Below are 21,155 nucleotides of genomic sequence, written 5' to 3'. Positions count from 1 at the left end.
ATAAAAAATATTCTCTAAATGCCTTGATAGATACTGGAGCTACAATATGTAATTGCAGAGAAAATGCTATTCCTGTAGAAAAATGCGAATTAATGAAAAAAACCCATAAAAATAATGGGAATAGAAGGTAGTAAAACTATTATAAAATATAAAGCTAAAAATATATCAATCTATGTAAACAATGTTAGATTTGTGATTCCTAAAATAGTATGTTTTCCTAACATGAAAGGAGATATATTATTAGGTAATAATTTTATTTGTAAGTACTTACCTTTTACTATTGATAAACATTCTATTTGGCTATCAGTAAAAGAAGATTTTGTGGAAATTCCACTTGAAGAAAATAAAAAAATTGTGTGTAATAAAAAAATTTACACCTATTAAAATTAATGAGTTAATATTTGTAATTTATTACTAATATTTGCTGATTTTTTGAGCAGGCCTTTTAATGGATAGAGGTAAAAAGCCTCTACAAGAAACTGTAGGTGAATCAACTACCGTTCGCAAAAAGCCCAACAAAGGAAAAGCAGAATCAAACTCTAAAAAAAGATTTGTACCTGCACAAATACCATTGTATCCTAACCAAGGATATTATGTGTCTTATCCGATGGTAAATCAACCACTTGGACCAAATGTTTTAAAATATCCAATTGTAAACCAACCACTTGGAAGCAGTTTTTCTAACATGGTGTATCAATCACCAATGTCCCAAGATCCATATTTAGCATCACAAACCAGTTATGCTGATATGATCAAAAGATCCGAAAATTTGTTGAAAGAACAACAAATAGAAGATGAAAAAGAAATTTTAAAAATAAAAGAATTTTATAATCCTGGTTTATCACCGGAATTTTATGATTTTATAAACGAGATATGGAAAACCCATATTTCAAATCAGAGAGCTAATTTCCAAAGAGCTCTTACCAGATTTTCATTATTTTTAGTTGAAAAAACAACTAAGGAAAATGAAGCTGAAGATTTATTATTAAATTCTATTTTATATAGAGAATGGGATGAATTCCAAGAATTCATGGAAATTAAGCAGATAAACAATTTTCTTGATATTTTTCAATATTTTATTTACAAAGGGAAAAATACCCCTATTATGAATAAAATATTTAGAATCTGTTTATATAACAAATCTAGGCAGATTTTACCAGTAGAAATATTCAACAAAATCAATAGAACTATCTGTAACCAACAGATAATTTAATTTCAAAAATCATTTTCTGAATATTTTCTCCAATCTTATGTTTTTACGAATTTTATTGGAAATAATATTTCAACTTTAAAATTTAGATTGGATCATCAACCGTTTGATATAACAAGTATCGAATGGGGTTTTGTTCAATAATAACGTAAGCAAAAATTTACCCATAATTTAATTAATAATTTCTATCACGAAGACTGGGAAGACTTTGAAATGTCTTTAATATGAGAAGTAAATCATGTTGGCAAACAAGGTTAAGTTTATATATTGAATTCTATCTAATCTCATTTATATTTTGGAAAGGCCATTATAGATAGTATGTTTGAATTTTCCCCTGAAAACGAAGTCACTGTGGAATTCAATTTTTGTTGCTAAGGCTCATTGAATATTCCACAATAATAATTGATACACATTACATCACCACTTTTCTGAACATGAATTTGAATAAAATAATTTGGATTTATATGTGAAAATTCAGAGTTTTTGTTTGTGCATCAAATGGGAAAAAAAAGACTGAATTTGGGGTTGGCAAATTCATTATCAATTTTTTATATCCCAAATGTAATACTTAAAATTTCTTTTGAAAGCATGAATTTACAAAATCCATAATTCTATTATGCTTTAGCACATTTCGCTTCTTGGTGTGGTTGTTGGATTGATTCATGACATAATTTTAATAAAAAATTTAAATAATTGATAGAAGTATTAAAGTATGGATAATAAAATTGAAATATATAAAAATATCAAAATAAAATTTTAGTTGAGTGGTAAATTAAAATTTTTACTAATGCAATTAACGTATCTTTAAATCAAATCTCACCATAACCATATTTTTATTGTTTTTTTAAGTAAAAAGACTAAAGTAATCTCAAATAATTTAATTTATTTTAATTATGAAAGGATATTTTTGTAATTTCCTAATTGAGTTGGTGTCCAGTTTACTCGTGACGCCAACTTTGTTAGGAGCTTAAATAATAGTATAAATATATACAATTGATGAAAGTAATAAAATGTGTATAATAAAACTAAAATATGTAATAAATATTAAAATAAAGCTTTGGTGAAGTGATCAATTTTATGTTTTACTAACCTAATTGATGAACATTCAAATCTCATTTTATACATATTTTTATTGATTGTTTTAATTAAAATGCAACCATTCCATGTTTTATTTAATCGCTAAATTTTAAAACACTTAATAAAATTTTTAGTTTTTAAAACATGCCTCAGAATAAAATATATTATCCTACTATTTATTTCCCTAATGCTTTTATAGGAGTTGTTTTTATGTATTATATGGATCTACATATAAAATATATTTAAATTTTTTATAAAGGTTTAAATAAAAAAAGTCTCATTTAAAATATAAACATGAGTTGAATAATTTTGTGTTTAATATTTGAGCAACCATAAGTTCTGCTAATACTTTACATAGGCTTAAATCTGACCTGATTTTTTTGTACATTTACTCGAGACTAGTGTTAATTAAAGACTTTGTATCAAATCTTTTATCATTTGACCAATAGTTTTGTGTGACTTGTTTCAAATTTGTTTTTTACTCAGTGGAGTTATATCTCAAAGTTAAAATCCAACATTATGATTAATTTGGAAATAAACTTATTTAAGGGTCAGTTTACTTGTTTAATCGTAAAGGCTCAATCTAAATATGGGAAGATTTGGATAAAAGTACAAGGTTCAAAAAAATTCTAATAAGTCAATAAAACACTAAACCTGTCCCAACATCTAGATTGATCAGACATTGAGTCTTCAATGCTTGGACAGCCTTGGTCTTAACTTTTGTTGATGTTTAAAGTTCTCATAAAAGAAGAAAAATAAGATTATTAAATATTAAATAAGTATTTTTTAAAAAAAAATATAAACAAGCTTAAAATGGATTTAAATTAACCATTTACAAATTTGGATGGACTTGATAAAATTTGAAGTTTGTATTGGACTGAACCTAGCTTGAGTAAATATAAAATGTGCTAGTATCACATATAGACTTGACATTGCTCGGCTCATAAAACCTTTGCTTGCGTAGGGATGAGAATTCAATTGAATCTAGTCGAATTGAGTAAACAAAAAAATTAATCAAGTTGAGAACTCTTATTTTATTATCCCAATTCGATTTAATTTTTTTTTTGAATTAAGCAGAGTGAAATGAAATTCAATCAAGTCAAATCGATTAAATTTGCAGTGAATATAGATCATATTGGACTATCAAGAAATTATCCTCTCAAACCTCGCATGTAGCGGGCACACTTGGTTACATGGCTCCTGAGCATGCAAGAACTGGGAAAGCAAACACAAGCACTGATATATATGCATTTGGAATTTTCATGCTCGAAATTACTTGGGGTAGAAGGCTAATCTAAGCACGAGCATCGCCAGATGAAAATTTTCTTGCAGATTGGATAATGGATTGCTGGGATAAAGGAGGCATTTTGGCGGTTGTCGATGGGATGTTGGAAAAGCGGTTTGTGGTACAAGAAGCTGCCTTTGTGACTCGTATCAGAAGCAGAGTTGGTGTTGAAGCTTGGGTTGCTTTGCTCGCACCCGATGGTGGCGGCTAGGTCTAGCGTGTCCAGTGTGGTATCGTATTTGGATGGTGTTGTTTCGTTACCCGATGATTTAAACTCTGTTATCAAAGCTCGAGAATTCCCTGGATTATCCAATGATGAGTTAATAAGTGAAAGAAACAACACCATTCCTCCATTAACAATTACAGTGTCGTTTGTATCTCATGGTCGGTGAAGTTGAATTAAAGATTGTCTTTCATTTGTTTCTTTTTAAGACGTATGATCCAAATTCAAAACATTTGTTGATAGAGTGTGTTGACACCATTTTTTTGAAGAAAACGGGGTCGACTTGGATTTTGAAAAATGAAACGGGAGTCGCCACCAATCCTTTTTTATGAGGTGTGATTGGATCACCTCGAAAAGTGGTTGTTTTTAATAAACGGTTTGATTTTATTAAAATAAGTTTGGTCCACGAAATTCAGAAAAACGGGTTCGGGAGTCGGTTACGCACGAGGAAGGATTAGCTCCCTCGATATGCCCAAAATTGGTACCTAGTTGATTAGTTAATGTCTTAATGTTGAAAATTGAGAACTTTGAAGAATTTTAAAAATACGATCCTTGAATTAAAATGTTAAAAATTTTCAGGAAAAGCTGCATATTTCACGTTATTCGAGAAAGAGAATCATATCCAGTAAGTTAGGACACAATGTCTCGAATTCCCGATACGCGGATGAAAAATGCTTATTTAAAAGATATTTAGCTATCTCGGATTTAAAAAAGGGGTCACGACCAGTAAGTTAGGACATGATCTTTTTTATTCCCGAGATCATTTAAAACTTAAGTTTGAAAAGATTCATGTATTTAGATTTATTGCGAAAGTCGAAACCCAGTAAGTTAGGTTACAACTTTCTCAAATCTAAACACGAAATTTTGTTTATTTTAAAACCATATTAAATAAAATTAACTCAACATAAAATGGTATGAATAAACACAATATTAACTTGTATAACAAAATGATGATGATAATATAAGCACAAATAATGGCTCTTACTTTTTATCTAATCAAACCATCTTCATTTTCCTTTTTTCCCTTCATTTTCACAGTTCAAAAATGGCTTCCCTCCTTAAGGCCTCTTCCAACGTACTTCGGTCCGAGAAGCTACCTTTCTTGTCCAGAAGCAAGACAAGACAAGGTGTTGTTCCAAAGAAAATAACATTTCGCTTGGTTCCTATCGCATTATCCTTGTCTACGTCGATTGGAACTGTTGAACATGACCTGAGATCTAATTCTCCAGACATTGCCATCCCAATCATGGTACCCGTTTTTCTTTTCTCTGTTAAAAGGAGAAAAAAAAAAGTTGAAATTTTCAGTTGGATTTATCTCTATGTGGTGTATGTTGCCACTGTGTTTGATCATAAGTGAGTAAAGCTTTAAATCGATCAATGGCAAAGGAAGAGTCTTTTTCTATATGGGCATTTTGATTTTGTGTGTATTTTACCAACAGAACTTTAACTTTTAACATCTTTGTCACACGGATTTGGGGTTTGGTGACTTGACATGTAGATGGATAGCAACTTTGGGGGTGGACAAGATTAGATCATCTACTTTGCTTAGCTGTGTTAATATGAGCATTTGCTATGGGGAATGGACTGGGGATTACTGAAAGTTATTTCAGTTTGTTCTGGCTATTCTAATAGCTATTTTTTTGGATTCTGATTATTATGAGTGAAAGAATTTCTCCTTAAGAGTAGGATTTAACCAAGCATAACTAAAATGCCATATTAATTGGCGGTGAGTATTATTGCAAGTATGTATTATGGTTTGATCCCACATATATTATCAAGCTTTTGATCTATGATAATTGTCATTTATTGTTTCTATGTCTTTACTTTCTCAGCTTGGTTGCTCTTCTGAATTTTACCTTGTTACTCTTGCTAAATGGTATGAGAAGATAGGTTAACAGATAATATTGTTTAACATTCACCCCATTGCCTGCTGTTCCTTTTCCTGCTGCAGGTAAATGGTTGTACTGGAAAAATGGGAAAGTCTGTTATCCAAGCAGCAGATTCTGCTGGCCTTTACGTTGTTCCTGTGTCTTTTGATGCAGAGAAGAAGTCTGGACAGACTGTTGAAGCGTGCGGGAAAAAGATTCTTGTGCATGGTCCGTCTGATAGAGAAAGCATCCTTGCTTCTGTCTTTCAGGAGTATCCAAACCTGATTGTGGTAGACTACACCGTGCCTGCCACAATTAATGGTAACCTATTCAGGAACATGCATTTAAAACTAAATCATATTTCATATTTGATGAAAAAAGAACTAAAATGAACTTGAGTGAGAAGCATTTCGATAGTGTGTGGAATAATGTCTCCAAAATTTGAAGCGATATTTTGTGGTGATATTCTATACTATGATTGAATTACTTTCTTCTCAGCTTATCATTAAAAAAGTTACGACTTGTTAAATAAATTTATGCATGCTATTCAAGTCCGATGTTATGATTTGATCTCTCTATTAATTACCTTTTTAAATTGTTTATGTTATTGGGGTGTTTGATAAATATAGATAATGCTGAGCTCTATGGCAAAGTTGGAGAACCTTTTGTTATGGGCACCACTGGTGGAGACAGGGATCAACTCTATAAGACTGTTGAAGAGTCTAAGGTTTATGCTGTGATCTCGCCACAAATGGGGAAACAGGTCATCTAACCTTTAGTCAATTGAAATACTATTTTAACTGTTGGAATCATAGATTTTCTCTTTTGGTTGCTTAGTACTGATGGTTTTTTTAGGTCGTTGCATTTCTTGCAGCGATGGAAATCATGGCTGAGCAGTTTCCTGGAGCCTTCTCTGGATATTCCCTACAGGTACTTCTTTAAATAAGGTTATTTGTTTTGAAAGTGCTTGAAAAAACAATGTTTCAAATTAGGCTGATTAGGTATAACCAATACTGTTATAACTTGTAAACAATTGAGGCTGCAAAATACAACTGTTTGAAGCAATATCAAGAAGCCGGTTTGATATATTGTGAAGAAATAGCATGACTTGGAGCAGTTAGCTTTTGGATCTTACATTTGTGGATGGATTTATCCATTAGTGTTTACATACCATAGGGAATTTGTTTGTAACAAGTTTTCTTGGGCTTGTGTTTACAGTTGCTTATCTTGGTCTTCGGATATGATAGTCCTTTGGGATGCCTCCTTTTCTTAAATATTATTTATAATAAGTTTTCTTGGGCACCATCTTTAGTGTTTTGTCATATTGGTTGCATATTGCTAATCTTCATTAATCTTGATTAGGTGATGGAGTCCCATCAAGCAGGCAAATTGGACACTTCTGGTACTGCTAAGGCTATTATTTCTTGCTTTCAGAAATTGGGGGTGTCATTTGACATGGATCAGGTGTGTGGCTCTCACATATTCTTAATTGTAATTGAAAGAGAAATCAAGTTCTTTTTTCTTATTGGTTAGCGGCTGGGGACGGGGGTAGGAGAAGGTTGGGAGATTTTGACCCTTAGGAATGACATAAATTCCTTTATTATATGGTTCTTTCAAGGTTTTGGACTTCTAACTTGTGTCCTTTTCTTTTTTCAGATACAAATGCTCCGGGATCCCAAGCAGCAGATTGAGATGGTGGGAGTACCAGAAGAGCATCTGTCTGGTCATGCCTTTCATTTGTATCATCTAACATCACCTGATCAAACGTATTGATTTAACTTTTTCACCTGTACCTTACATCTTGTTCAACATGTAACTATCAAATGACCTTTTGATGATCTCCGATTGAAAATTCTTCTGCAGAGTGTCGTTTGAGTTTCAGCATAATGTTTGCGGCAGATCGATATACGCGGAGGGAACTGTTGATGCTATACTTTTCCTTGCTAAGAAGGTGATGTTATTTATATTTCTCTTGCCAGTTTGAATCTATCCTAGTGTTTCACCGAATGTTTTTACTGTTACTGCCTTCGATTTCTGTGAACTTAAAGTTTGTGGCACTAGTGTCTCTATATTTAAATTTCAGAGAAATTGGGCATGCAGTTTGGTTAAGTTAACAATATCCGGTTGTATTTACTGCTTAAGGGTAGGGAGAGTAGCACTTAGGGATCATAATGTTGATTATAACAAATGTCATGGCGAGACTAGGGTGTTGGTTTAGTTTTATGTTCATATCAGTGTGTTTGATTGTGGATATTGTTCAAGTGCAGGTTAAGTCCAAGGCAGACAAGCGTATATATAATATGATTGACGTATTGCGAGAAGGTAACATGCGATAAAAGATGTTTCTTTGCATTTTGTTGTTGGAGTGTATTATTTCACAGCTCAAGATATCTAGAGGACTTAAAGGCAATTTTGATTTCAATGGTATGAGCCATTGCTGTTCTTTGTTCGGTAAAATATTATTGTAGCTTTCAGGTTCACTGATTCAGTCGAGTAGTCATATTATTCAATTAAATAATAAGTATAGTAATTAGTTAATTAAAATATGGTTTTTTAAAGATAAATTTTAATAAAATAAAATAAAATAAAATAAAATAAACTTGATTATTTTATTAATTTTAAAATTTATTCTTTTTAAAGTGTTCGAATGACTAGTTTTCAATTTCAATCTAATTAAATGAACAAGTTTCAAGATTTCATGATAACTTTAAATGATGTGTAAGATTTAAATCAAACAAAATATATAAATAATATTGGAAAGGTGCGTAGATTGATTCTTTTGTTGAAATTAGGAATATTTTTAAACTAACTTATTCAAGAAAAAATTACCCCCTTGGAACAGCAATGTTAAGTGGGGGGAAAGAACTGTCTGGCAAAACAGCATAGAACAAGGATACAGTCTGTATTTTTTTAGTCATAATTATGTTTACGTGATTATGAGTAAAAATTAATTGATATGTTGAAAATATATGATTATCGTAGAGTATACATACAGTATTGCAGCAATTGGCAATTTGTCAACACTATATATAGGCTGGGAACTTTAGCACTGATTTTTGGAAAACCAGGGGAAGTCATTACTCCGTTTTGGACTTTGAATGAATGGGATTAGCCACATTTTGCAGCTAGCATGGGGTCTTCTCTTTTAGCCTATTTTTTAATCCCAGCAGTTTTTCTTGTTCAAGTAACCTGTTTTTAGTTCAATTTTTCAACTTTCCAGAAAGAAGATGAAAGCCAGCTTATCTTGAGTAGGAATTCTTACATAGTTCTTGGAGCCATCCAAGTTACTCCAGATGTTAATGGAGGTTCCATGGAAAATTTGTCTGGACGAGCTCTTTATAAGAAACCATTTCGGCTTTGGAAAGGCAACCACACCACCATTGCTTCTTTCAATACGAGTTTGTCCTCAATATCCTCAACCAAACCTCTCGTGGTGGCGAAGGCGTTGCCTTTTTAATAAATGACAACTCCAGCCTACTGGACAACAGCCAAGGATGGTGGCTGGGGATGGTAAATGCCAACACAAATGGTTCTTCTCAAGCCAGTGTTGCGGTGGAATTTGACACCAGGAAGAGTGATGAGCAAGACATGGAGGGCAACCATATTGGGTTAAATATAAACAGAATCCAGTCAACCAAGCAAGTTTCTTTAAGCAACTACGATGTAAACATTTCAGCCGGAGGTCAGGATTTAAGGGTGCATCTGTGTTATGACGGCTGAAACCTGTCAGTTTTCATTGGGGACAACCAGACACTTGTGCTTTCTTAGCCTGTAGATCTCTCTACTTATCTTCCGCAGAAGATTTTCATGGGATTCTTTGGTTCAACAAGCAATGAAGCTGAGCTCAACTGTGTGAAATCGTGGGCGTTTTCTGATACTGATATAGGAGGAAATGGCAAACAACTGTGGGTTTGGATCATGGTTCCAGTGGCAAGTTTGGGTATATTAGTTGGGGTTGCCATTTGCTTGTGCTTGAGGAGGGTATACAAAGAGGAAAGATTTAGTGGATCAAGGTGCTCAACTTCAAGGGAACATAGAACATGAGATTAGATGATAGCAATTAAATTATTAAGATAGATTTTGTTATTTTTAAAATTTGATGCGGCAAATATATTATGGCATGTGTAATATTATGTCAGCTTGTTATTTTTACATATTACTATATAAAAGCATTCAATAGATTTAATTATTAACGTTTGTATTAAGACTAAAATTCAAAAATTATAATGATTAAAAATGATCTAGAGAATATAGACTAAATCTAACTTTATGCATAATACAAAATTAATAACAAAACTACTACCATTCGGTTTCCAAAAATGGTAGTGTTTCCTCCTTTTCTAACACATCCATTTTTGCAAATGTACCGGGACACTTCCATGGCCATGGAATAGTCTTTGTAATCTCGCCTAACAAAGGAATTCCTGGAGCTCATCCCGTCCAGCATCTTGGTATTTTCAATGAAACAAATAACAGTGACAGCTAAAAGAGTTAAGGATGACAATTCTGCTAACGGTTCAAAGAAAATTGACGAGACAAAGCATGAAAATGATTATGATACCAAACTCAGTGAGCTAAAAGGTGCATTATCTTCTGAAGGGGGCAATAAAGATAAGCTTGCAATTCGGTTTCAAGAAGGCAGAGCTGCTGAAGGTGATGGACCTGTAAATGGGTTACCAAAGGTTGACCGTGGGAAATCAGTTCAGAGTGATCGTCGCACGGGAGCTAAAAGGAGGAAGTCTGGTTCTGTTAAGAGGTTTAAACAGGATCCAGCCTCTTCTGGACCTAATTTGACTCAAAATGCTACAAATGTCCATGTTGGATATGCAATTACAGATGCAGAGATGGAAATCGTAAAATCTTGGTTTAGCAGCAGACAGTTCGAGTCATAGGTCCCCGATTGATAATTCTTTAAGTGTACCTGTCATAACCAAGATCCTCAAGCCTGTAGATTTTCGGATTCCGTATCAGCCAACACTCAAATGTGTCAGTAACCTTCTTGGCAATCAGGTTTGTTACAAACTCTATTTCAATCACCTTTGAACCGAATGAATCTTTCAGCTATATTTTGAGCATTGCTATGATTTTTAATTCTCGTATTCTATAAGAAGTAAATGGAATGCAAATAACTTGCAAAAATGTACGATTGCTTGCCTTTGTACCTTAATTGGCTGACGTATCATGTCTTGAAATTACATCCATGCATTGCTTAGTACCTTTTAGGCTGAAACTTCTAGCCTTCAACATATACGCCCTTTCAGATCCTAATCAATTTAATTACTCTAAAAAATTTCTGAAGTTTTAGTTCAGCTGACTTCAAAATAATCTTGCTTTGCTATTGGTGTGTGGTGTTATTGGATTGAAGTTTGGTTCTTGCTTGCGTAAGTTATCAACTTATCATGTTGCGATGTATTAGCACTTAATGTACTTTCATCATTCATGTCGCTCTTTAGAGTTTCGGTTGTTGTTGGGGCATTTTATGTAGTCTTTTTTTGTTGTAACTATCATGTTTGCACATGTATTTGGATATAGTTTCTTAGAAATCATCATGTTTTTCTTTAGTTCTCGATTTGGGTGAATGTCCTACACTTCTTAAGCACTATGTGCTGATTGAGTACGTATGACCTGATTTAGACATTTCTTTTTGGGTTTCGGAGTATTCTTTTTACCTTCAAATAACAGTTTTTTATTTCATTCCCGAGGATTTTATTTACGAGAAATTGATGATGCTATCACTAGTGGCCCCTAACATAGCAAGTAATTTAGGACATGAACTGCTAGAATGCTAAAATTTTTAGCTTTTTGATCTTAGATGTGATTCTGTTGTTGGAGTCTCTGAGAGTCAAATTTATGCTGCACTTTCTTGAAGTTCATGTTGTCGATGATAAATTTTGTTTGTCAGATTTTGACAGGTCCGATGGAAAAGAGGTTATGGTGGACAACCAATATCTTCAAGCTAACAATCCACTGCTGGTAATGGATCATTCTTTTCCTTCATTAAATTGACTCAAAGAGCTGACAATTCTTGCACTTCTTTTGTTTTGTTTTCTTCCATTGCAGTTAATCAGCTTCTATGAGCACCATCTTAAGTATAGTCCTCCATCTTGATCACCTAGGCGTATTTAGTGTATTGATGAAGCTGAAGGCCGCCATATTCGTTTTGTTTGTGTATGCATTGTTGTAACTCTTTTACATTAGTTGCAGAAGATAGAGCAGGATAAGGAAGAGCTCTCATTTCAAGTTCCAAGCACTTAAAAAAGTTTGGTGATGGGATTAGGTTCTCATGCAAAGCTGTATTTGTTGCTTAGGATCGCATCTGTATTTCATTTTCCCATGATTTTCTTCCACTAAGGTCAGTAATGCTGTTGATTCAATGTTTGCAGATTATAATGGCGAAACCAGCTGGAGGTCCAGCGAGGAGAGATAAATGAATCTATTGAATTTTTTAAAAGAAAAAAATATGAATAAGTGCTCACGCACAAAAGATTTTCTAATTGAATATCAGTGCATACTTTATATTCATATTTGAATAAATATTAAAAATAAATGTCTAAACATAAATATTTTATAAAAAAACGCAAACTGAAGTGTTGGAATAATATTATTTGTACTTCAAGTCATGAAATTTAAATGATACTTTATTAAAAGGGATTAAATCTATTTAAGTACCTTTAAGGATTTATATTTAATCTTTTAAATGTATAAAAACAATTTTGACCAATTAAATTGAATACATAAGTTGGTCTCTAATAAAAATAAAATGATTTTTAACTCAGTTGAAATTATGATAGATCGTTATTAAAGGATTCTCATTTTATCATTACTTGCTTTGTCTCCATTTTTGTCTCACAATTTTGTTTTAATTTGCCTCATCTTCAACCTATAAATAAAATATAGCTGTAAGTGAATATATATAGTGGAAATAAAATTTTAATAAAAAAAGGTGAAACCAATCAAAATATACACATTTAGATTATGTAAAAAGGAATGAATTAAGTGACTAAAATTTTAAATGGTATAAAAAAACAATGTTATCAACATTTGAGATATGTACATGTTGAATATGATGAGTATGAATACAATTTTTTACAATGTTTTGGATCATATCTCATATGCAAAACAAGTCTAGAATAATTGTTTAAATGAAATAGGACAAAGTTGGTTAAGTAGTTTACCACAGTTAATGCTTCTTTCTTGATTGGCCCATTACAAAATTGAAAATTTTTTGCATCCGTTTTGGTTACGGCTCTTCTTCCTACATTTCCTCATAGATATTACGTTTCCGTTTTATGTGAGAAGTGCTACCTACTGATCCATGGTTTTGTGCAGAGTGTTGGTGGATGTGCTCAAAATTTGGAGAAGATTGAGTGGTATGGCACTGCAACTCTTTCATTTCTTCCAAATCTTTCTCATACACTATTCTAACACCACACTTCTTCACCTTAACACTGCTTTCCCTGAAAGACACCTCAAGCTCATCGCATTTTGGATCTAAGCAATGTGTTGTCCATAAATTAGTGGTTTCACAGTCGTCATATTCATCCTCCAAGGAAGGATAGAAGTTATCACGCGACCAATAACGAAGAAAAAGGTGATCTTTCATTATTGGTTCGTCTAGCCCCCAGCCACTCCAATTAATCAGTTCATAATTTCTACCTCGAAAAATAGATCCATTACAGCTGGCTTGTTCAGAATTTCTACAATAGATATTTACTCCACAACCGATAGACTCGTCATGCATTGAAGCATCATTATTGACAAAAATGCAGCAACAAGCAACTCCAATCCATTGACTATCTTTCCAAAGCTGGTTGATAGGTAGGGGTATCTTAATTGAAGAGTCACTTTTTTGTTGGCTAAACCATTCTGGAATTTCACTTCCGGGAATTATAATTTTAAAGGAGTCACTTCTATCAAACCATTGAACCGCCTGCAAAATAAAAAACAAGTCGTTTGGTAACTAAAACCATAAATTCTCAAGTATGAGATTTTGTAAGGGAGAAAAAATAGATTAATAGACCTTAATATGTTCTTTCAGCAGCATTACTGCATTGATTTCCTCAGCCAATTTGAAGCAGTTAGTGGCACAAATGTCAACACCACCCACTAAATTGCGTACTACTTTTGATGGACTTGCAACTACTTCAAGTGAAGAACAACCTTCTATCTTCAAAAGTGCTATACGTGTTGGTAGCTCAGGCAACGATTTAAGCATCTTGCAACCTGACAATTTAAGCAATTTGAGCCTGGAAAGTTGAGTAAGAGCCAAAGGAAGGGTGGTGAAATTCTTACCACTAAGATTAAGATAACTCAAAGAGGATAGACCAGAAATATCACCATGAGTATCTGCTTCACCAAAAGTGCAAATGTTGCAATTTGACAATATAAGATTTCCGAGATTCGACAGTCGAGTAAGAGATGCAGGTATGCTGATGAAATTGTTATCACTAAGATTAAGTATATTCAAAGAGGATAGACCAGAAATATCACTATGAGTATCTGCTTCACCAAAAGTGCACATGTTACAATTTGACAATCGCAGAATTTCAAGCTTCGAGAGTCGAGTAAGAGATGCAGGTATGCTGATGAAATTGTTACCACTAAGATCAAGTATTTCCAAACAGGATAGACCAGAAATATCAGGTGGAATATCTCCTTCACAAAGATTGCAGTCCCTTAGTTTTAGCTCTCTTAAAGAACTCAAACCTGACAACAAAGGCAACATCCGAGCCATGGGATTCGTCCTTCTTCCTTGAATTACCTTGAAAAGAAAAGGAAATTTTGGTAGTAACTTATATGATGGTCCCTTGCGCCCATTGAAAGACAGAACTTTAAGATTTTTAAATTGAAAAATGAAGGATGGTGGTTCTGTTATGGCTGTTTCACTCAAGTCGAGCTCTTCCAAAAACTTTGCTTGCTGCAAATTCTCCGATAAATTTTCCACTCTATAACAACCGGAAAGATCTAGAGTTTTTAGACGTTCCATTTTCCCATCAATCTCCGGAAACCTTATAAGACTTGAGCAACCCGAAAGAATTAATGTTTCTAGAGATTCCATTCCAATTTTGGTTGGAAGAGTCCTAAGACTTCTGCAATCTCTTAAATTCAAAAGTTTAAGGCTCTTAAGCACTCCGATTGTTGGATGAACATCCACTAATTTGGTACAACCTTTCAAAATCAAAACTTCAAGATTTGATGCTGTTGTGAAGTCTGGTGTCTTGATCAGGTTTTGAGACCCTTTGAGGTTCATTATTTTCAAGTTAAACAAGGGCTGTTGAAGACCATAATAAATTAGAAACAAATGAGAAAACATAATAATGCTCATTTTTGTTTTGTTTTTTTTACCTTAATCAAAGTTTAATAATTTATATTAAAATAAGCTAAAACACAAGGATAAGATGAGTTAATTCTTACTCTATTTCCCTTCCATAGTTGTTGAATGTGACTATATGGTAAAAGAAGTGCAACAAGGTTGTCTGGTTGAAAGCTTGAAGGCAAGTATCTTAAAGGGTATCCTGTCCAATTTAAAAGTCGTAGTTCATTAGAAAGATATTTGAGATCATCACAATTTGAAAGGCAAAGCACTTTGAGCAATCTCAGTTTTTTCATCTTCAAGAAGGTATCCACACTTAAATTGAGCATCTTGTTCGATTCCCTAATATCCATGAGCAAAACAAAAATGAGCTTCAAAATATGCAAAAACATTCAATATCTAAAAGAAATGTTGCATCGATATTGTTTTTTAAGTACTGCTCGTATCCAATACTTATATCTAATGTATATTGGTATATGGGTATTAAGAGATGATCCTTTAAGAACCTTTTAAATACGTGAAAAAAATAATTTTTAAATTTTTTTAATATACCCATATTAAAGAGATACTTATATCTAACAATCACATCCGATGTTAAACTACCTAATCCTAAAAAATTGAATTAATATGTTGATTTATATTTGGTCCGCAAACAATGCATAATTTACAAGTTAATGAACCGAACACTGACACATAATTAAAAATGAAACAATTTTCATTAAAAAAATTTGATGACATGTTATAATATAATTCGTTGATATACACTTTTAGTACATTAAATATATACCATTAACTTTCACCAAAAAAAATACCATTAATATTTCAAAAATATAAAATATATACATTTCTCTTTTGATTCTTTTGAAAAAGTAAATATGTTGCTAGATAAATTTTATAATTAAAAATTCAAATATTGAACGTCAAAAGTTTTACTATAGTTTTTTTATCATATTTAAAATAAATAATTATTTACAGTACATATAGATATAAGTTTGTGTGTCTTCTTACCTTTTATTATCGATGATTATGCCTTCAATCATTTCTGTAGCCTAAAAAAGATCAAGAATAGACAATAAAAAAAAAATAAATGGTGAATAATGTAGGATAGAAAAGAAATAGTATGTAACTTTTGTTGAATGACTTACAGTGTTTTTTGTTAAGACATGATGGACGTCCTTTTCCTCCCACAATCTGCAACGTTTTCCAGGTTCATCAACACATTTTTCTGTAACAATTTTTCTTCCCATTTCTTGCAACAAGCTATGCATCCACAAATATTGGTTGCCACCATCGACTTTTATTAAAGATTTCTCAATTAGAATATCAATTCCAATATCGGAGAAAAACTCACAACCACCCAATACTTTCATTACAAAATCTTTCTTCTCCCAGTTGAAGAAGCATGCTATATCTAAAAATATATTCTTATCCCTTTCTTCGAGTCCATCAAAACTGATTCGAAGTGTATTGAGAATTTCTTTATTAGAATCACTTTTAAGTCTTTTAATCGCACTTCTCCATTGCGTTGCATCTCTACCGCACAAAAAGGAACCAAAAACTTCAAGAGCCAAAGGGAGTCCACCAGCATAATTTACAACATGTTTAGAAAGTTCAATGAAATCATCTTTCGGCACTGTATCACTATGGAAAGCTTTGAGATACAATAGTTGAAGCGCATCTTTGGGATTCAGTGTTGTGGGCATATACACATCATCAACTTGGCAACATCGAAGCAAATGTTCGTCTCTTGTTGTTACAATGATTCTACTCCCTAATCCGAACCAATCACGCCTTCCAACCAAGCATTTTAGGTGTTGTATGTTATCAATATTATCAAGAACAACAAGAACCTTTTTGTGAGACAACCTATGGCTAATTGTGTAATTTCCATCATGAACATTGAAAAAGTTGAAGCATTCACCATGAAAGATCTGTGAAAGAAGTTGTTTCTGTAAAGAAACTAGTCCGCATTTGTCTGAAACTTCTCGAATATCAGCAATGAAACTTTTGCCTTCAAAATAAGGTGACATTTGAGTGTAAGCAACTCTTGCGAGTGTCGTTTTACCGATGCCACCCATTCCGTAAATTCCTATAACGCGGATATCATCTTCCCCAATGTTTATTTTCAAATACAAATCCTCCAAGCGTTCACTAATACCAACCAAGTCGCTATGAGTAACTGGATATGTCTGACGTAGTTTTGCTGATATCTTCTTAACAATGTCTCCAATAAATTTTGATTCAGGCCTAAAAAAAATGAAATTTTAATGTTTTGAGTAAAATTTTATTGATATGTTTCGAGTGCACTTCTTTTTCAATGAATCATGAAACATAATATAGTTTCGGAGCAAACAAGAACCAAAAATAAGAAAGCAAGATCTGTTGCGGAGCCAGAAGACAAAATTTGCTCTTTTATTGAAATATGACACTTTTCAATTAAACACATAGGATTAGAAAAAAAGAAGAAGTTATACATACATACATACATATATATATCCAAAAAACTAGAAAATAGAGAAGAAAAGAAAGAATTACCTGTTATTTAAATGCCAACCCTTGATTCCAGCCACTTGAATTAAAGCATTTCGCCACCTTTGGATCTTCTCACTTTCTTCTTTGTATCTCTCTTCATGTCCGGCAAAGGCTTCTTCCACTTTCCCTTTTTGTTTTCTTAAATCAGATGGATCAACATCGTAAAAAATTGGAAACACTTTATGGCTGTCGTTGTTATGTTGTTTAACAATCTCAGCAAGCTCCTCCAAGCACCAACTTGAAAAGGCATAAGTTTGTGAAAAAACGATTACTGAACACCATGATTGCTGAATTGCTTTAAAGAGTTCTGGCGCGATCTCTTCGCTGGCCTCCAGCTTTGGATCATCCCTGAAAGTGACGATCCCACTCCTACTTAAAGCATCATAGAGATGATCGGTAAACTTGTTGCGGGTATCTTCACCTCTAAAACTCAAGAAAACATCATATTTCTTTCTAGAAATGGATGAGGACGTTGAAGGTAATGGCAACATGACGATGTTTGAGAAGAATAATATATATGTGGATGTAGTGTTCAAAATCAGAAAATTGATCGCTCAATACGCCAGAAAGGAACTAGAAACAATAAGTATATGAGAGTGAAGATTGAGAAAAACAGATGAAAATTCCAGGGAAGAATAAAGGACGTTTCTAAGCAATTTCTCTATAACCTTTTCATTTTCGAAATGAATACGAGTAGGTGTGGACATTGGGTGATGCATGTTCTTCCCAGGAAGAATCCAAGAAGGTGGGTGTTGACAAAATGGAGCGTACAATAATTCTAAGTAATAAGTAGAGTGTTGGACGGTTTGTGTTTTACTTTCATTTACATAATCATATAATTGTCTATATAACTATAAATTAAAGGAGTATTTGGAGGACAATGCATTATTTTAAATTCGGTCCCTCACATTTTGCCTTTTATATGATTAAGTTCTATTTGAAGCATTTAAAATGTTCATTAGGTGCAGACTAAAATAACTTATATTTACTCACTATCATAATATTTTATGTATGAATACAATTTATTAATTTAATGTATAGGATTTTTTTTCTTTTACATTATAAGAAAATGTTAGAATTTCAATTTTAGTTATATTATGCCTAAATTTAAGATTTAATTTCTAACCTAATTTAATCATATATTTTTATAATGTTATTAGTTAGACATATAATTAATATTGTTGACTTTTCTATTAGTTATAGCATCATAAAGATGATCCGTGAAGTTGTTGCGAGTATCTTCACCTCTAAAACATCATATTTCTTTTTAGAAATGGAGGAAGAAGTTGAAGGTAAGGACAACATGAGGATGCATGAAAGGAGAAGAATTTCTCAATCTGGTGTTCAAAATCAGAAAATAGGTCGCCCAATACCCACAAAGAAACTAGAAAAGTAAGTATAGGAGCATAGGGGCGGAAATTAGGGGTCAAAGATGAGCGATGGATGTTGTTTCCAAGAAGGTGAGAGTTGGCAAAGTGGAGTCTACTTTAATTATAGGTAATAATTAAAAATGTTGGTCGGTTTGTATTTTACGTATTTAATTATAAGATTATGACAATAATAATTAAAATATAATTTTGAAGCATGTGACCATCAATTTGAGCACTCTTTACACAGTAGGTTGTTTAGTATATTAAGTGGGGAGAACACCAATGTAACCTTAGAATATGAACAAATCCAGACTGTCACCTTCGATTCACCATCAAGCTAACTTTAAGAATGACAATTATGTAATATGTTCGTCAAACCCAAAATAATTCATAGTCATTCAATCTACTTTTTATTACACCTTATATTACTTGGGAAAAATAAAGAAGTTAGCGGGAATGAGGATGAGAGGGACTAATGTGAATATGAGTGATCAAGTCAATAAGAACTTTGTATAGCATGGGGAATTACAAATGTATACTATGGATATTTGTAAACATTTCAGAAAAATTAAAAATAATTTTTTATACTCAACATTTAACTTGAGCCCGATTAAACTTATATGTGTTCGAGCTCGAGCTCAACTCGATAATTAAACTTAAAGTTAATAATATATATTAAAGAAATAATATAATTTAATAATATAAAAATATTTAAAATGTATGTTAAAATTAAAAAGTTAGATACGACTTGTGAACTATTTGAACGGAGTATTACTAAGTTCGTATTCGACTCGACTAATAACTCGAGTTTGTATATTAATTACTTATCCTGCTTTTTATTCTTTTCTTGGGAAACTTGATCCCGTTGGTTTTAATCTTGAAGCAATGGTTTTAAGCAAGGGTGAAATCAGGAATTTTTTTGGGGCCGAAATTATATTTTTATAATTTTTGAAGGATTAAATCAAATTTTTATATTTTTAGGGATCAATTTATTATTTTACTTTTACTGATCAATTTATTATTTTACTTTTACTAATTAAAAATTTTAAAGACCTTAAATAAAAAAAAATTCATTTTTAGAGAGACCGAACCTGCCGCACCCACTAATTTCGCTCCTGTTTTTAAATTTATATATATTAAGTTTCTAATTTTTCTAATGATTTTGCATATCAAAATGTTCGTAGAATCTATTTTTATGATTTTTTTGTGTTTTTTATAGTTGATGACATAGGAGTAGATTGAATGGCAAATATATTTGTATTTTAATTTTGTTAGAAAAATATATTATTCACTTAATGCCATAGATATTATTTTAATGAAATTACTGGTATATGATTTTATTTTATTATATTGCATTTTATAATTTTTTTTAAAAGGGTTCGATTTATTGTTTCACCTAAGACCTTAAAAATATCAAGAACAGGCCTGAGGGTAACGTGGATATTTCGTACATTACTCCTTTTTGCTTAATTATGATGTTTTATGTTGTTTAATTATTGTAATTGTATTGTATTTGTTATACTTAAAAAAAATAAAAAAAATTAAGAGTATATTTATAAAATAGTTATTTATTTCTATATTTCGTGCTAATTCTATACTTGATGTACGAATATTGATGTGCATGATTAAGTTGTTGTCGTCGTTTCTAGGTAGCTTTGTGTGTGATAAGTTGAATCGCGTTGATTTTTGCATGTTTGGGTAATGAGTTAGCCCCATGTGATTTCCAGCTAGAAAGGATTGTAACCAATGTGAGGCATGGGTAACTTCCAAAAGAGGACCCACCGCAAGTCAAATTATCGATTTTCGATCTGTCGTGTAATAATCCTCTCTTTGAAAATCCACCTTATAAGTCTTTCGAATCTAGAGGAGCTCAAACCTCTTATCTGACAGCCGGGGCAATAACAAATCGTACATTGAGAGATTATCGCCATGCTGACACTTGGATGTTGTGCGAGGTAGGATCAATTGGCTCACCATTAATGTCAACAATTTTGAGAAATTCAAATGATTGAAAGTAATCTTCAATTAAGGGAATTAAATTTGTTGTTAATTTTTGTTTATGTGACATTTATTATTATTATTTAAAATACTTTTTATTACGTAAGTGTTGAGTGCATGACATAACACATTACATTTAGAAATATATACTTAAATTTAAATTTTAGAGACAAAAATTATTATAAAGAATAATTATTTTTAATTATTATTTAAATTTCACAATATTTATTTTGCCATTTTATTTAGCTCAATAAACCTATTTTTATCTATATTCACCTA

General features: G+C 32.2%; 3 protein-coding genes across 4 annotated transcripts; 2 read left to right on the top strand and 1 right to left on the bottom strand.

Moving 5' to 3' along the window:
• Window positions 1-4,840: 4,840 nt before the first annotated feature.
• On the top strand, window positions 4,841-8,120 carry LOC107963304 (4-hydroxy-tetrahydrodipicolinate reductase 2, chloroplastic). The gene is made up of 8 exons (XM_041105037.1): window positions 4,841-5,044; window positions 5,747-5,984; window positions 6,293-6,426; window positions 6,519-6,593; window positions 7,026-7,127; window positions 7,320-7,429; window positions 7,527-7,614; window positions 7,931-8,120. Exons 1-8 carry the CDS (start codon window positions 4,841-4,843, stop codon window positions 7,997-7,999), a joined length of 1,020 nt encoding a protein of 339 aa, XP_040960971.1. The 3' UTR covers window positions 8,000-8,120.
• Window positions 8,121-10,123: 2,003 nt separating this feature from the next.
• Window positions 10,124-11,771, top strand: LOC121223292 (chromo domain protein LHP1-like). Its single transcript, XM_041104451.1, has 4 exons — window positions 10,124-10,516; window positions 10,599-10,673; window positions 11,496-11,636; window positions 11,724-11,771. Exons 1-4 carry the CDS (start codon window positions 10,124-10,126, stop codon window positions 11,769-11,771), a joined length of 657 nt encoding a protein of 218 aa, XP_040960385.1.
• Window positions 11,772-12,655: 884 nt separating this feature from the next.
• Window positions 12,656-18,343, bottom strand: LOC121203262 (disease resistance protein RPV1). 2 transcript variants are annotated; one of them, XM_041105030.1, is made up of 7 exons: window positions 17,512-18,342; window positions 16,122-17,223; window positions 15,985-16,025; window positions 15,078-15,318; window positions 13,956-14,934; window positions 13,684-13,886; window positions 12,656-13,593 (listed from the first exon to the last, which is right to left on the bottom strand). In XM_041105030.1, exons 1-7 carry the CDS (start codon window positions 17,997-17,999, stop codon window positions 12,919-12,921), a joined length of 3,729 nt encoding a protein of 1,242 aa, XP_040960964.1. In that variant the 5' UTR covers window positions 18,000-18,342; the 3' UTR covers window positions 12,656-12,918. The 2 variants fall into 2 exon arrangements, with proteins under 2 accessions (XP_040960964.1, XP_040960963.1); XM_041105029.1 differs by having other exon boundaries at window positions 13,684-14,934; window positions 17,512-18,343.
• Window positions 18,344-21,155: the final 2,812 nt, after the last annotated feature.

This window comes from Gossypium hirsutum, chromosome D11 (assembly GCF_007990345.1).
Source record: "Gossypium hirsutum isolate 1008001.06 chromosome D11, Gossypium_hirsutum_v2.1, whole genome shotgun sequence".
Classification (NCBI taxonomy): domain Eukaryota; kingdom Viridiplantae; phylum Streptophyta; class Magnoliopsida; order Malvales; family Malvaceae; genus Gossypium; species Gossypium hirsutum.
The sequence above is the reverse complement of the archived record's forward strand: the minus strand, read 5'-3'. Positions and strand labels throughout refer to the sequence as shown.

Coding starts and splice junctions, on each gene's coding strand:
- LOC107963304 (XM_041105037.1), top strand. CDS start 4,841: ATGGCTTCCCTCCTTAAGGCCTCTTCCAACGTACTTCGGTCCGAGAAG. Junction 5,985..6,292: donor CGTGCCTGCCACAATTAATG/GTAACCTATTCA, acceptor TGATAAATATAG/ATAATGCTGAGCTCTATGGC. Junction 6,594..7,025: donor TCTCTGGATATTCCCTACAG/GTACTTCTTTAA, acceptor AATCTTGATTAG/GTGATGGAGTCCCATCAAGC.
- LOC121223292 (XM_041104451.1), top strand. CDS start 10,124: ATGAAACAAATAACAGTGACAGCTAAAAGAGTTAAGGATGACAATTCT. Junction 10,517..10,598: donor CAGATGCAGAGATGGAAATC/GTAAAATCTTGG, acceptor GTCATAACCAAG/ATCCTCAAGCCTGTAGATTT. Junction 11,637..11,723: donor AAGCTAACAATCCACTGCTG/GTAATGGATCAT, acceptor CTTCCATTGCAG/TTAATCAGCTTCTATGAGCA.
- LOC121203262 (XM_041105029.1), bottom strand. CDS start 17,999: ATGTTGCCATTACCTTCAACGTCCTCATCCATTTCTAGAAAGAAATAT. Junction 16,026..16,121: donor ATGTCTTAACAAAAAACACT/GTAAGTCATTCA, acceptor GATCTTTTTTAG/GCTACAGAAATGATTGAAGG. Junction 15,319..15,984: donor ATAATCATCGATAATAAAAG/GTAAGAAGACAC, acceptor CATGGATATTAG/GGAATCGAACAAGATGCTCA.